General features: G+C 43.8%; 1 protein-coding gene across 2 annotated transcripts in view; it reads right to left on the bottom strand.

The window, feature by feature from the left end:
• PIK3R4 (phosphoinositide-3-kinase regulatory subunit 4) overlaps positions 1-13,797 on the bottom strand; it is a 155,368-nt gene that overhangs the window by 125,880 nt on the left and 15,691 nt on the right. For both annotated transcript variants that reach the window (XM_033930022.1, XM_033930023.1), the window contains exon 4: positions 5,203-5,337. In XM_033930022.1, coding sequence (XP_033785913.1) covers positions 5,203-5,337 — 135 coding nt within the window. The remainder of the gene's footprint in view (positions 1-5,202; positions 5,338-13,797) is intronic.

The following is a 13,797-nucleotide window of genomic DNA, read 5'->3' as shown; positions in this document are numbered from 1 at the left end:
CTGTTTCCCAGCAAGAATGTAAGCTGACGCAATGGCACTACAGATCCATCTGGAAATTGTGGGCTTGGAAGTGGAAGCGCCCCATTTAACTGAACGAGTCAACACAAACAAATGGAAAAAGACAAAACTCCAAATAATGCAGAAGAACTCTGCACACATCCTGTTTTTTCAACAGGCAGTCCTGCTTCTTGGAATCTGTTGGCTGAAAGGCAGGCATACACACCTCCTGATTAACACAGAAAGTCAAAACCACCTTCGACAGGAAGGAACTGTCCAAAGGGAAACCCCTGGCTCTGAAATATGGAGGAAAGGGTTTCTGCAAGACAAAGCCTGCAGTTCTGATATACCAAAGCAATAGAAACCAGAAAATCAGTCTTGAGCATGAAGTCCAAGAGGGAAGCATTCTTAAGGAACTCAAAAGGAGCACCAAGTTAAGTTTCCAGGAAGGGAAAGGGTGCTTAGCTGGCAGTCTGACATGAAGAGCTCCATTCAAAAACCTAGTGACAACAGGATGAGACGCCAAGGAGGACCGATGCTCCTGGGATCTAAAACAGGAGAGCCCAGCAACTTGAACCTGAACAGAAGCCAATGGCGCCTTTATACAAAGCAATCTGAAGAAAGGCTAGAATCATTGAGATTGAAGCTGAATAAGGGTCTGCCTGGTCCTGGTTGCACCAATATTGGGAGACCTTCCATGCCTTAGCGTAAGCTGACACCGTGGACTTCTTAGACTTCAGAAGAGTATCAACAACCAAGGCAGAATATCTTTTATGCTTTAAGGCTGCGCACTCAAGAGCCATATTGTAAGAGCAAAGTGACCCGGATACTCCATAGAGACCGGACTCTGCATGAGCAGGTCCAGATAGGCACATTAGATCTGCCTATCTGGATCTTCAACTGAAGAATCAATCCGCTTTCTTATTCCTTGCCATGGCCATGACGTCAAAACGGGGCTGCCCCCAGTGCTCCACTATCGCTTGGAACACCTCTGGGGACATGGCCGACTCATCTGGATCTGTCTGCCTGCTGAGGAAGTCTGCTTGAACATGGTCTACTTTTGTCACATATGCTGAGTTAGTCGGCGAGGTCAGTCCAGAGCCACTAGAATGACATAGCCTGGATGAGCTGCAATCGTCCGAATGACCCAGCCAATCATTGACCAAGGAGGAAAAACATACAGGAGAATCTCCAAGGGCCACAGCTGCACCAGAGCATCGAGCCCCGCACTGCCAGGCTCAGATCTTCAACTGAAGTTTCAAGTTTATTAAAAGTTTGTTGTACACACAATATCAAATACTTCAATGCGTATGACAATTTAAAAAATTGGGAGACAAAATAAAACAATTTGTACAATTAAACATACAATGTATGTACACAAGTAATTAGCGATACAAAAGGGAAGAGGGGCAAACTACAATCTTTAAGGAAAGTAAGAATACATTTAAGGAAAAAAACATCAGGAGGGTAATGAAAAATGTTTTAAAAATATGGGTAAGCCTAAAAAGAGGATAGGGGAGGTTGTGACCTATACATAAGGTCTGGTTAAAATTAGGTATTTGAGCCTGGGATTAATGATAGATGAATTATCCTATCTATGACTCAAAATGCGTCTTTGTACAGGTAGCATTTTAATGTGCTTTTGAATTTTTCTAATGAGGTTTCTCCAAGTAAATAGATTGGTAAATTGTTCCAAAGCTGGGGTGTTATGACTGAAAAAATTGTAGCTCTTCTGATACCTATTATTTTTAGAGAAGAATAGTCAGCAAATGCTGTTCCATTGATCTAAGTGTCCTGGGCTGGACAATATGGTATAAAGAAAGATCTAGTAATATTGGTATGTTGGATTTTGAAGGTTATCAGTGCAATTTTATAGATTATTCTGTGCGAAACTGGTAACCAGTGTGCTTTTCGTAGAAGAGGTGTGACATGAATCATATTTTTTGGATTTAGTAATAATTTTTATTGCTGTATTTTGTATAATTTGTAGCCTTATTTCTTTGAGTTATGCCATGATGCAATGTATTGCAGTAATCCAGCCTAGAAATAACCAAGGAATGAATTAGAATGTTAAGAGCTTCTGGTTTAAGACTTTGGATAAAGATCTAATGAGACGTAACTTATAGAAACAGTTTAACTACGGAACTAATCTGATCATGCCATGGTCATGAGGTCAAAGCAGGGCTGCCCCCAATGCCCCACTATTGCTTGGAATGCCTCTGGGGACATGGCCAACTCGCCTGGATCTATCTGTCTGCTTGACCATGGTCTACTCCTGCCACATGTGCTGCCATAAGCTAAATGACGTTGCGCCCAAAGAAAAAGAAGGTAGGCTTCCTGAGCCAGAGGAGCGCTCCTGGTGATTGACGTATGCTACTGTCATCGAATTGTTGGAAAAAACCCTTACCGCTTGGCTTTCCAGAGTCTTCTGAAATCTCATTAGAGCCAGTCGAATGGCTCCGAGTAGAGAATGACACGGGGACAAATTTTTCCCCGTCCCCACGGGAATTCATTTTCCCATCTCATCCCAAGTTAAGTTCTTTTCCTGTCCTTGCCGCATTCCTGCATGCTTTGTCCTCATCTGCACAAGCCTCAAACACTTTAAAATCATAAATGTTCAAGGCTTGTGCGGTTAAGACAGAGCTTACAGGAAAAGGGCAGGGACAAGGATGACAATAAAATTCAATGAAATGGGACGGGAAAACTGAGTTCCTCCGGGGACGGGGGAAAAATATGTCCCCATGTCATTCTCTAGCTCTGGGCTCCAACCAGTTGATTAACCATTTTCATTGTGAAGGCATCCAACAACCCTGAACAGGACAACGATTGTAATGAGCTCCCCAGCCTCGAAGGCTAGCATCCGTCATTACCATGATCCAGGAGGCAATGTGTAGCTGTACGCGACTGCAGGAGAAGCCACCAGTCCATGCTTGTTCAGGCTTCCAGAGTCCACGGCAGACAGGTCTGCAAGGCATCCCAGTGCAGCGCCCAGCAAGAGAGCAAAGCATGCTGAAGGCGACGCATGTGCACCCTCACCCAAGGAACCACATCCAAGGTAGCAAGCATGGATCCTAGAAACTGAAGATAATTCCATGCCGAAGGAGCCGGCTGCTCCAGAAGGGAAGAAATCTTGGCACACAGCTTCTGCCTGCGGGCTTCTGATAGGAAGACGCGGCTTGCCACCATGTCCCAGGTATTCCAGCGACTGATTGGGCATCAGATGACTCTTCTTGAAATTGACAATCCAGCCCAGGTCCTCTAGCACCTGGAGCACCCGCTCCATGTGCCGTCCTTCGGCCAACAAGGGAGCTCTGATGAACCAGTCGTCCAAGTAAGGGTGAACCTGGAGACCCATCTTTTGCAGGTAAACCGCCACTACCACAATCACCTTGGTGAAGGTCCAGGGTACTGTCACCAGCCCAAAGGGCAGAGCCAAGAACTGGTAATGCTGTTCCAGAACATGAAACCGCAAAAATTTGCAGTGGGCCAAAAAAAGGGGAATGTGCAAGTATGCCTTTGTGATATCCAGAGAGGCAAGAAACTCTCCTGGGGCCACTGCTGCAATGACCAAACGCACGGTATCCATTCGGAAGCAGGAAATCTTAAGAGTCACATTCAAGTGTTGAAGATTCAGAATAGGCCTCCAATCTTCTGAGCCTATCTTTGGCACAATAAAGTATATGGAGTATCTGCCTGAGCCCGAGGTCAGGCTGTACTGGCTCTATCGCTTGAATATCCAGCAAGCGCTGAACAGTGGCTTGAACCTCGAGTGCTTTGTCCGGGCAACCTGAAGGAGAGTCCACGAACTAATCTGTCAGAGGTTGAGCAAATTCCAGCTTGTAGCCCGACCGAATAATGTCCAAGACCCACTGGTCGGAAGGAATTCACATCCAAGCAGGAAGAAATGCTGAGAGCTGGCCCCCTATCTGCAGAGGGGCATCCCTCAGTCTGGCATCATTGAGCCTTTCTGGCAGAAGGTGCTGAACAGGAGGTGGAAGACTGGGAATGCCTATAGCCAACATATCGTCATCAGGAGTCCTGTGAAAATCTCTACGACGTGGCATTTGCAAAAAGTCTGGAACGTTATAAGTCACGAAAATTAGAGCAACTAGAACCCCTCGAGGGTCTGGGTCTACTATCAGGCAGAGTCTTAGGGTCCATCACAGACTCCATAAGGTTATCCAGACCTTTGCCAAACAATAATTGTCCCTTAAAAGGCAGCATAGCCAATGTGGCCTTGGAAGTGGAATCACTAACCCACTGTCGAAACCAGAGCATTGGGAGGGCAGAGATGGAGTACGCTGACACCTTTGTCAAAACTCTCAAGAGCTCATACAATGCATCTGCCATATAAGCTATACCAGACATCAGAATTTGAGGAGGGAGATCCACTGCCTCATTCTCCAGGGTACACAGTCAGAAGAGACAGGCACGTGCAACAAAAAACGTCGCTGAAACAGCCTTGATACCTAAAGTAGCCACATCAAAACTTTTGCTGAGAATTACATTCACCCAGCGGCTCTGCATACCTTTTAACACAACCTCACTGTGGAGAGGGGTGCACTTAATCACCTGCGCCAAATAACCCATCCTGGGCTGACCCAAAAGCTGCTGACACTCCTGTGCCAGAGGATACAAGCAGGACAGAGCTCTAGCAATTTTCAGAGAACCCTTCAGAGAAGGAAACTGCTCCAAGACCAGAACACTCATATCAAGGTGCCAGGGAAAGGTAGTCGACTGCGAGTGCACACCACAAAGCCAGGAGGAAGAAGTGGACGGAGCTGGTTGAGTGACTAAATTCAATTCCTGAAGAGACTCGGAAACAAGTTCCAGCAGAGCCGCAAACTTAAATAAGTACAGGACAGTAGGATCATCCACAGGATCTAAGATCCCTGAGTGATCCGCAGATCCAGCACACAACTCCTGATCTCCCACTCGTTGAGCCACCTGTCATTATGTCCTTGTGGCATGTGTGAGGTTTTGATTTTTTTTATATATAATATAGGGAGAATTTTTTGGTATTTTGAAATGTGTGCAACTTAGGCAAGAACTCTGCAAATAAGTAGCACTCAAGTACATTACACAGCTCCTGACTGCACCTTCCCTAAGTAAATAATAAACAAACAGTCCATAAATTTTTATCCAGAAAGCTTCTTCAGTTGATGTGCGAATGATGTACTCCATTGCTTGTCATTAAGAGCTTACCGGTATCATAGTTTTCACTGGGGTGTGCAGCCTCATCCATTTCCTCGCTACTGGGCTCATTTTCCATGTTAAGGTTCTTCAGTTGCACTAGTTCCAAAAATCGAAGAGCAGTTTCTGCCAACAGGGCTATGTTCTCTGTAACAAAAAACAAACTAAATTAAAACACCCCCCCCATAATTTAGTGCTTAATTCATCTGACTGGCTGTTTAATTATGTCCTTTCACATTCATTTCTTGCTGATTGAGGATCAAAAACATTAAAAGGATTATTCTCAAAGGAATTTATTAAGTGAAGCAGTGCCCACTCAATATACATACAACTTGTTTAAATTTATCCATTGCCAAATGCGTTTCTGAAGGGACTGTTGGACAGTTGAAATTTAATCTTTAGCCGTGTATTTTTACCTAGGAAAATTGTATGTTCCAAATATCAGGTGCTGCAAACATGACCACATATTTTTCTGAAGTAATATTCAAAGCAGACATGCATGCCTATTTTTACATTTACAATTCAAACTTCATAGCGTGAAAAATTAACTGGATAAAAAGATAGAAACAAAGTATAGGGTTAAATTGTCAATATTCTCAATGGAGAAGGTTGACAGTGGGGTTCCTTCTGCTTTTTAACATGATTTATAAATGATCTAAAATAACTAGTGAAGTAATTAAATTTTCTGATGAGACAAAGTTATTCAAAGTTATCAGATCTCAAGAGATTGTGAAAAATTGCAAGAGAACCTTACAAGACTGGGAGACTGGGCAGCCAAGTACAATGTGATGCATGTGGGAAAGAGGAAACAAAACTATAGCTAAGTAATGCAAGAATTCACATTAGGAGGCACTGCTTAGGAAAAGGATCTAGGCATTAGAGAATGACACGTGGAAAAAATCTGTTCCCGTCACCGCCCCACCATCCTCTGCACCGCCCCGTCACCGCCGTTCCCTTCACCGCCCCGTCACAGTCACCGCCATCCCTTTCACCGCCCCGTCACCATCCCCGCTGCATCCATATAAGCCTTAGTACTGTAATATTTAGCTTATTCCTTTCTTATAAATCAAAGTTTCTGCTGCTGAACTAGAGAAAGAGATATTCAGCTGGCAGGGCTTTGTTTATAAATTTTTATCAACACAACTAATATACTATTTTATCCTAAAGCAAAAAATAAATAAATAGAATTTTTTTTCCTACCTTTGTTGTCTGGTTTCTGCTTTCCACATCTTCTCATTCAATTCCTTCCATCCACTGTGTGTCTTCTCTCTAAGTCTTCCATTTGCTGTTACTGTGCCTCTCCCTTCACCCCCCCAATTGGTCTAGCACCCATCTTCTTCCCTCCGCTCCCCCATAGTCTGGCATCTGTCTTCTTCCCACTCTGTCTTCCACATTTCCCTTGGGGGTCTGTTCCTCTCCACCCTCCTTCAATGTCTGTCCTATTCCTTTCCACCACCACCCTTCCCTCCCTCCTTTACCATCTGTTCCTTTCTACTACCCTTCAGCTCCTCTCGCGTGGCCTATCTACCTTCCTCCCTCTTATTTTCATGGCACGTTACAATGTAATTTGTGCAAGCCACTGGAGCCTGCAAGCTCGGTCCCTGTCCCATCCCCACAAACCATCTCGCTTCTGTGCTCCTATTTTCTCCATTTCTAATATCTCCCCTATGTATCTGCCATTGCCCCCCCCCCCCCGTGTCCATATACCATCCCCATGGCATGTCCCCTTTATGTCTCTGTCCTTATGCCCCATGCACATAATTTCCCCTCTTTCTGTTACCTTCCTGTGTCCAGATTTCCCCTATCTTCCTCTTCCATACCAGTGTGTCTCTTCTTTTCAACCCCATCTAGCTTTTTTCCCTCTTTCTCCCCCCCCCTCCCCTGCTTCTAGCATCTGGCTCACCTGCCTGTCCTTCCCTTTCTTTCCTGCTGTGGATTTTTCTTTCCATCTTCATCCCCTTGGCCCAGAATCCTTTTCCCTTTCACTCCCTCCTTCCAGTTTGAGTCGGGAACACGGGCGATCGCACGGTCCCCGCAACCCCCACCCGCCTACCCAATCGATCCTAGTGTTTAGCCAGCTCTCTCCCTTTTCCTCACCTTAGTTGCAGGCTTTCTTTTTCGGCGACCTGCACGCGCGGCTGTTCAGTGTTCAATCTTCTGCTCTGCTGCAACTTCCTGTTTCCGGTTGCGTCAGAGCAGAAGATCGAAACTGAGCAGCAGCGGGTGCGCGGCTCTTTGATAGCGTGCGGGTCGCCGAAAAAGAAAACCTACAAACTAAGGTGAGGAGAAGGGAGAGAGCTGGCTAATCACGAGGATCGACTGGGCAGGCGGGTGTGGGCTGCGGGGACCGCGCAATCCTTCATGCCTCACTGCGGGGACAAGACCAGGGCGGGATTTGGGCAGGATGTGGACTGACTTAGACTTAGTCATACTGCAAGTATAACCAAAGGTTTAACGAGACTGCCTAGACGGAACTTATACGTAATGACTTAGGCCATCTAAAAATAGGTCTAAGTAGCAAAAAGGTTTCCAAAGTAACCAGATAACCACTGCAGACACAAAGTACAGACCCCCCACATACTCCCCCAGTGATCACTCACCCCCCACACTGCCATAAAAATAGGAATAAAAACATACACATCTGCCTCCAGAACATCAGCACCTGGCATCAGGAAAGCCTAGTAGAGCTGCACAGAAGTGGCTTAAGTAGTCTGAGGGGTGGGCTAGTGAATCATAGAGAAGAGGACCCAGGCCCATAAGCCACTCTAACCATTGCATTCATGGTGAAACATGTGCACCCCCGCAAAACCCTTCTGTACTGCTATATAAATGGCACCTGCAGCCGTAAGGGCTATTGGGGTGTTAGACAGGTGGGTATTAGTGGGTTTTGGGGGTATTTTACGGGCTCACCATGACCTATAATGGAGTTGTGGTGAGATGTTTATATGGTTGTGAAGTTCACAGCAGTGCCCTGTAAGGTACCCCACTACTGTGTCCAGTCCATCACTTTGCTGACCCCTCCCATGTCCCCACGTTTACTCTTTCCAAACCTATGACGACTAGGGACACACAATTAAGCTAGTACATGGTAAATTTAAACAAACCAGAGAAAATACCTCTTCACGCAAAATGTAGTTAAACTTGAATTCATTAGCAGAGAACGTGGTAAAGTAGTTACATTAGTAGGGCTTAAAAAAAAGATTTGGGTAATGGACTTTTCTTTTAGGAATAAGTCATAACAAGATGTCTTTGGAAAATTCACTGTTTTTTTCTAGGATAGGCAGCATAAAATCTGCTTTACTCTTTTGGGATCTTGCCAGGTACTTGTGACTTGGATTGGTCACTAATGGAAACAGGATATTGAGCTTCATAGACCCGTTGGTCTAGTACAACAATGCTTATGTTTAGGTATAAAATTACCGTCTTTTTCACTCCATAAGACAGACCTCAGATTTAGAGAAGGAAAACAAGAAAAAACCCATTCTGAACAAAATTGTATACTAATACAGTGGAACCTTGGTTTACGACCATAATTTGTTCCAGAAGGATGTTCGTAAACCAAATTACTCGCATATCAAAGCAAGTTTCCCCATAAGAAGTTAGGAAAACTTGCTTGATTGGCTCCACCTCCCCCCCACACCCGAGGCCACTGGTGCGCTTTCACCCCCCCAAACCGTCATTGCCCCCCCTGCAAACGCCGCCCCCCCCCCCGCAATCCGGCACCGTACCCCCCTCGTGAACGCCCACCCCCATGTGAACCGACATCCCCCGCTAGCCCAAACTGAAGCCTTATCCCATCTGGCACCAGCACGCAGCACCAACCCACAGGAGGTGCTGGTACCTGAAGATCCTGCCTCTTGCCAGACTGGGCCTTGAGCATTTGCGCATGCTCAAGGCCTTCTGGCTCTCGTTCTCTCCGAAGCACCAGCAACCGGCACAATTAGGAAGTGTGGTGGGCCCAGGCATTAGCACGCTTGTGCGCTGCGGGCCACGACAAGCAGCAGGCAGCCATCCACCGACCTCCAAAATTTAAAGGTACCACCAGAGGGGGAGGGATTTGGAATAGTCGCTTCATAAGACGCATCCTTATTTACACCCACTTTTTTGGGGAGAAAAAAGTACGTCTTATGGAACGAAAAATACTGTACCTCCTAGATGATTTAGATCAGGGATCTCAAAGTCCCTCCTTGAGGGCCGCAATCCAGTCGGGTTTTCAGGATTTCCCCAATGAATACGCATTGAAAGCAGTGCATGCATATTCATTGGGGAAATCCTGAAAACCCGACTGGATTGCGGCCCTCAAGGAGGGACTCTGAGACCCCCGATTTAGACCCAACAGATTATGCATACTTCCCATCTAGCTAAAAGGGAACTCAGACTAATATGCAAGTAAAGGGAGTAAAGGGTTATAGATTTGATACACCACTTTGCTAGTACAAGTGCAGATACATTGTAAGCCCCTTAAGGACAGAAAAAGTAAGTTTTGTATCTGAGGCAGTGGAGGGTTAAGTGACTTGCTCACAGTCACAAGGAGCTGCAGTGGGACTTGAACCCAGTTCCCCAGCTTCTTAGCCCACAGCACTAACCATTAGGATACTTTTCTTTCACTAGAAAACATAACAAATTTGTAATCCTTCTTTTCTTACTTTAATGAAATACAGTCAAACCTTGGTTTGCGAGCATAATTCGTTCCAGAAGCATGCTTGTAATCCAAAGCACTCGTATATCAAAGCAAATTTCCCCATAAGAAATAATGGAAACTCAGACAATTCATTCCACAACCCAAAAACTTTAAATACAAAATATTTTACGTACTTGTATTGCAAGACCTCGCTCATTTAGAAGTCACTACACTCTTTAATTGTTTAATGTAATAATTGTGATGATAGCAATGTATTTTCATACAGTTTTTCTGATTCTTCAATTGTATATATTATAAAAGTTTGAAATGTCAATAAAGATTTACAAAAAAGAACAGTCACTACACTCCCGCAGTGTCAGAGAGAGAAGAACCATCGGCTCAGTTGTAATATGTGTATACTGTATGTACTTGTATTGCAAGACATTGCTTGTATATCAAGTTAAAATTTAATGAAATGTTTTGCTTGTCTTGTAAAACACTTGCAAACCAAGTTACTTGCAATCCAAGGTTTTACTGTTTGCTGAAGAAACATCATCATTGCTATGAGCTATTTATTTATTTAAAAATTTAAATTCTGCATATCCAACAATTCTATGCAGGAAACAAAACATACATCACACAAAATATAACAACCCCCCCCAAAAAAAAAAAAAAAAAAAAAACAATGCACCATCATCATACAAACACTTAAAAGTCTATCATCAAGTTCCAATGAATAAAACCTAATAATATAAGCAGGCCATTAAAAAAAAAAAGCAAGTAGCAGCAAGTTTGCGTTTGACGCAACACATTAATTAAAATAACAAATTTCAATACTCAATCTCATTTCGCTAAAGTGCATTCAAACAAGAGAGTCCTTAACATCTTCCGGAACGGCAGAATACTTGAGGCTTGCTTTACTTCCACTGGCAACACATTCCAAATCAGCCCCTGCATCGTCAACACAGTCTTACGATTTCCTAATAACCTCACTGTATTAAGCAATGGCACTTACTTCTTACCCATGGACCACAACATACGAGTCGGTTGATAGATATGTAGTAATGACTGCAAAACAACAGGACAGTCATCCTTCAACAACCTAAAGATGGTACAAAACTTTAAATTCAACATGTACATTGATAGGCAACCAGTGTAAATCTTGCAAAATTGGTGATATGTTCAGATCTGGATGCCCACATACGTGCAGTTGCATTTTGAACCAATTGAAGAGCCTGTACCACATACTTCGGCAACCCCAAGTATAAGGCATTACAATAATCAAACACAGGGGTGAGGATCATTGTAATAAAACACTCTAAAATTATTCAGTGACAAACGATCTCTTAAGCCACGCAACAAATGAAGTTTAAAAAAAAAAAAAAAAAAGCTTGAGATACCACCAACTTTACCTGTGGTTTTAATGATAGCGTAGTTAAAAAAAAAACAACAAAAAAACCCACACACACCCTAAATACCTTCACTGCTAAGTACAGGAACCTCCAAGTTCTCCAATAAAACCTCAGAAGGAAAAGACAATAATTGTCTCTCATGACCCACACACAGAGCTTCAATTTTTATCACATTTAGTTTTAACTGATTCGTGTGCATCCAGTTCTGAATCATTTGGAAAACAATTCTGAAAACAATTCAAAGCTTCAGCCATAGCTTTGTCCACAGGAATCAGAAACTGAATGTCATACGCATAAAGATGGAAGCTAATCTCAACAGCCCACAATTCCTTACACAGCGGTAACAAATTAATACTGAACAGCACTGCGGACAAAGCTGACCCTTGTGGATGCTACAAAGCTGGGATCTAAAGTCCCTCTCCTTGAGGCCCCCAATCCAGTTTGGTTTTCAGGATTTCCCCAATGAATATGCATGAGATCTATGTGCATGCACTGCTTTCAATGCATATTCATTGGGGAAATCCTGAAAACCTGACTGGATTGCAGCCCTCAAGGAGGGACTTTGAGATCCCTGCAACAAAGCGTTCCATGTTTTCATAGGCAAAACTTTTTTTTTTTTTTGCATTTTTTTATAGGCAAGAGTTTGTGCACCATCTGGTGGTGAAGCAGTGAATTTACAAATATCATATAGCTAAACACCACATGTAAAAACATTACCATGTTACAGCAATTGCGTATTTTCACTAACATTTTGGCCTGTAAACTGTTTAGCTCTGATTGTTAAGAAAGCATTATAGCAATTGTTTCTAAAGAATAGTATATGAATGAATGATGGCAAAAAATGACCTAAACGGTCCATCCAATCTGCCCATTAGTTATAACCATTAAAAATACATGATCAAATTAACTTGTTTCTTCTCTGGTATTTCTGGGTCATAGACTGTAAAGTGCACCTGGTATTGTCCTAGGTTTCAAATGCTGAAATTGCCGTCCAAGATCACTCCAGTCTATCCAACCATCCTGTTTGCAGAATATCTACCATAAAGTCTGGCCAGTAACATCCTCATGTTCCAAGTTAGTAGCGTTCCCATTGATGCCCTCCCCAGCCCATCCTACACCAAATCACCACATATGGGACCCAGACCATGCAAGTCTGTCCAGTACCGGCCTTAGTTCTTTAATTTACTTCCTTCATTTTCTAATTAAAGATCCTCTATGTTTATCCCACGCCCTTTTGAATTCCATCACCGTTTTCCTCTCCACCACTTCCCTCAGGAGGGCATTCCAGGCATCTACCACCCTTTCCATGAAAAATAATTTCCTAACATGCTCCTGAGTCTTCTTCTCTGCAACCTCAAATTATGCTCTCTAGTTTTACCATTTTTTCTTCGCTGGAAAAGATTTGGCTCTATATTAATACCTTTCAAGTATTTAAATGTCTGTCTCATATCTCCCCTGTCCCTCCTCCAGAGTATACATATTTAGGTCTTCCAGTCTCTTCTCATACTTCTTTTGGTTCAAACCCCTTACCATTTTCGCTGTCTTCCTCTGGACTGCTTCAATTCTTTTTATATCCTTCACCAGATTTAGCCTCCAAAACCGAATACAATACTCCAAGTGTGGCCTCACCAAATACCTATATAGGGCATCAACACCTCCCTTCTTCTGCTGGTTAGTCCTCTTTCTATACAGCCTAGCATCCTTCTGGGTACAGCAACCACCTTATCACACTGTTTAGATGCCTTTGGATCCTTAAACACAATCATCCCAAGGCCCCTCTCTCTGTCATTGCTTATGAGCCTCACACCTCCCAACACATAAGGTTCCCTTGGATTTCTACCCCCCAAATGCATCACTCTGTACTTCTTCGCATTTAATTTTAATTGCCAGACATTAGACCATTCTAACTTTAACAGATCTTTTTTCACGTTTTCAACTCCCTCCGGGGTGTCCACTGTTACAAATCTTGGTATCATCTGTATAAAAGAACCGGATTCTTCTCTATATGTTACTTTACCACCATTCTTCAATTCAAGGTCTGCAAGTCAATGACAATAATAATGTCCCCCACCTGAGAGTTCCCCAATGCCCCCAGACATACTGCCCCTGCAGAGAGAGTCAGTCCCCCATTGTTCCCAGACTTACTGTGCCCCCCAGAGAGTCCCCCAATGTCCCCAGACATTATTGCACCACACCAGAATTCCCTAATGTCACCAGACATACTGCACCCCTCACCAGAGTCCCCCAATGCCCCCAGACATACTGCCCCTGCAGAGAGAGTCAGTCCCCCATTGTTCTCAGACTTACTGTCCCCCCCCCAGAGAGTCCCCCAATGCCCCCAGACATTATTGCACCACCATTCTGAAAGATGGCAATAGTAAAGGAAGAAGAAATTGGGTGGGGGCAGAAGACTGGTGGAATAAGCCTAGGTAAGGGAGGCATTCAAAAGAAAAATAAATTAGATTATTGGGGATGGATGCCACTGACACACATTTGTCAGCGTCATTGTCCCTTGTGGGAAGATGTGTTAGCTCTCATTCCCCAGTTCTGGACCCACAGCAGCCCAGACTTAAA

This window comes from Geotrypetes seraphini, chromosome 2 (assembly GCF_902459505.1).
Source record: "Geotrypetes seraphini chromosome 2, aGeoSer1.1, whole genome shotgun sequence".
Lineage (NCBI taxonomy): Eukaryota > Metazoa > Chordata > Amphibia > Gymnophiona > Dermophiidae > Geotrypetes > Geotrypetes seraphini.
Note: the sequence above shows the minus strand (reverse complement) of the source record. Positions and strands in the feature narration are given on the sequence as shown.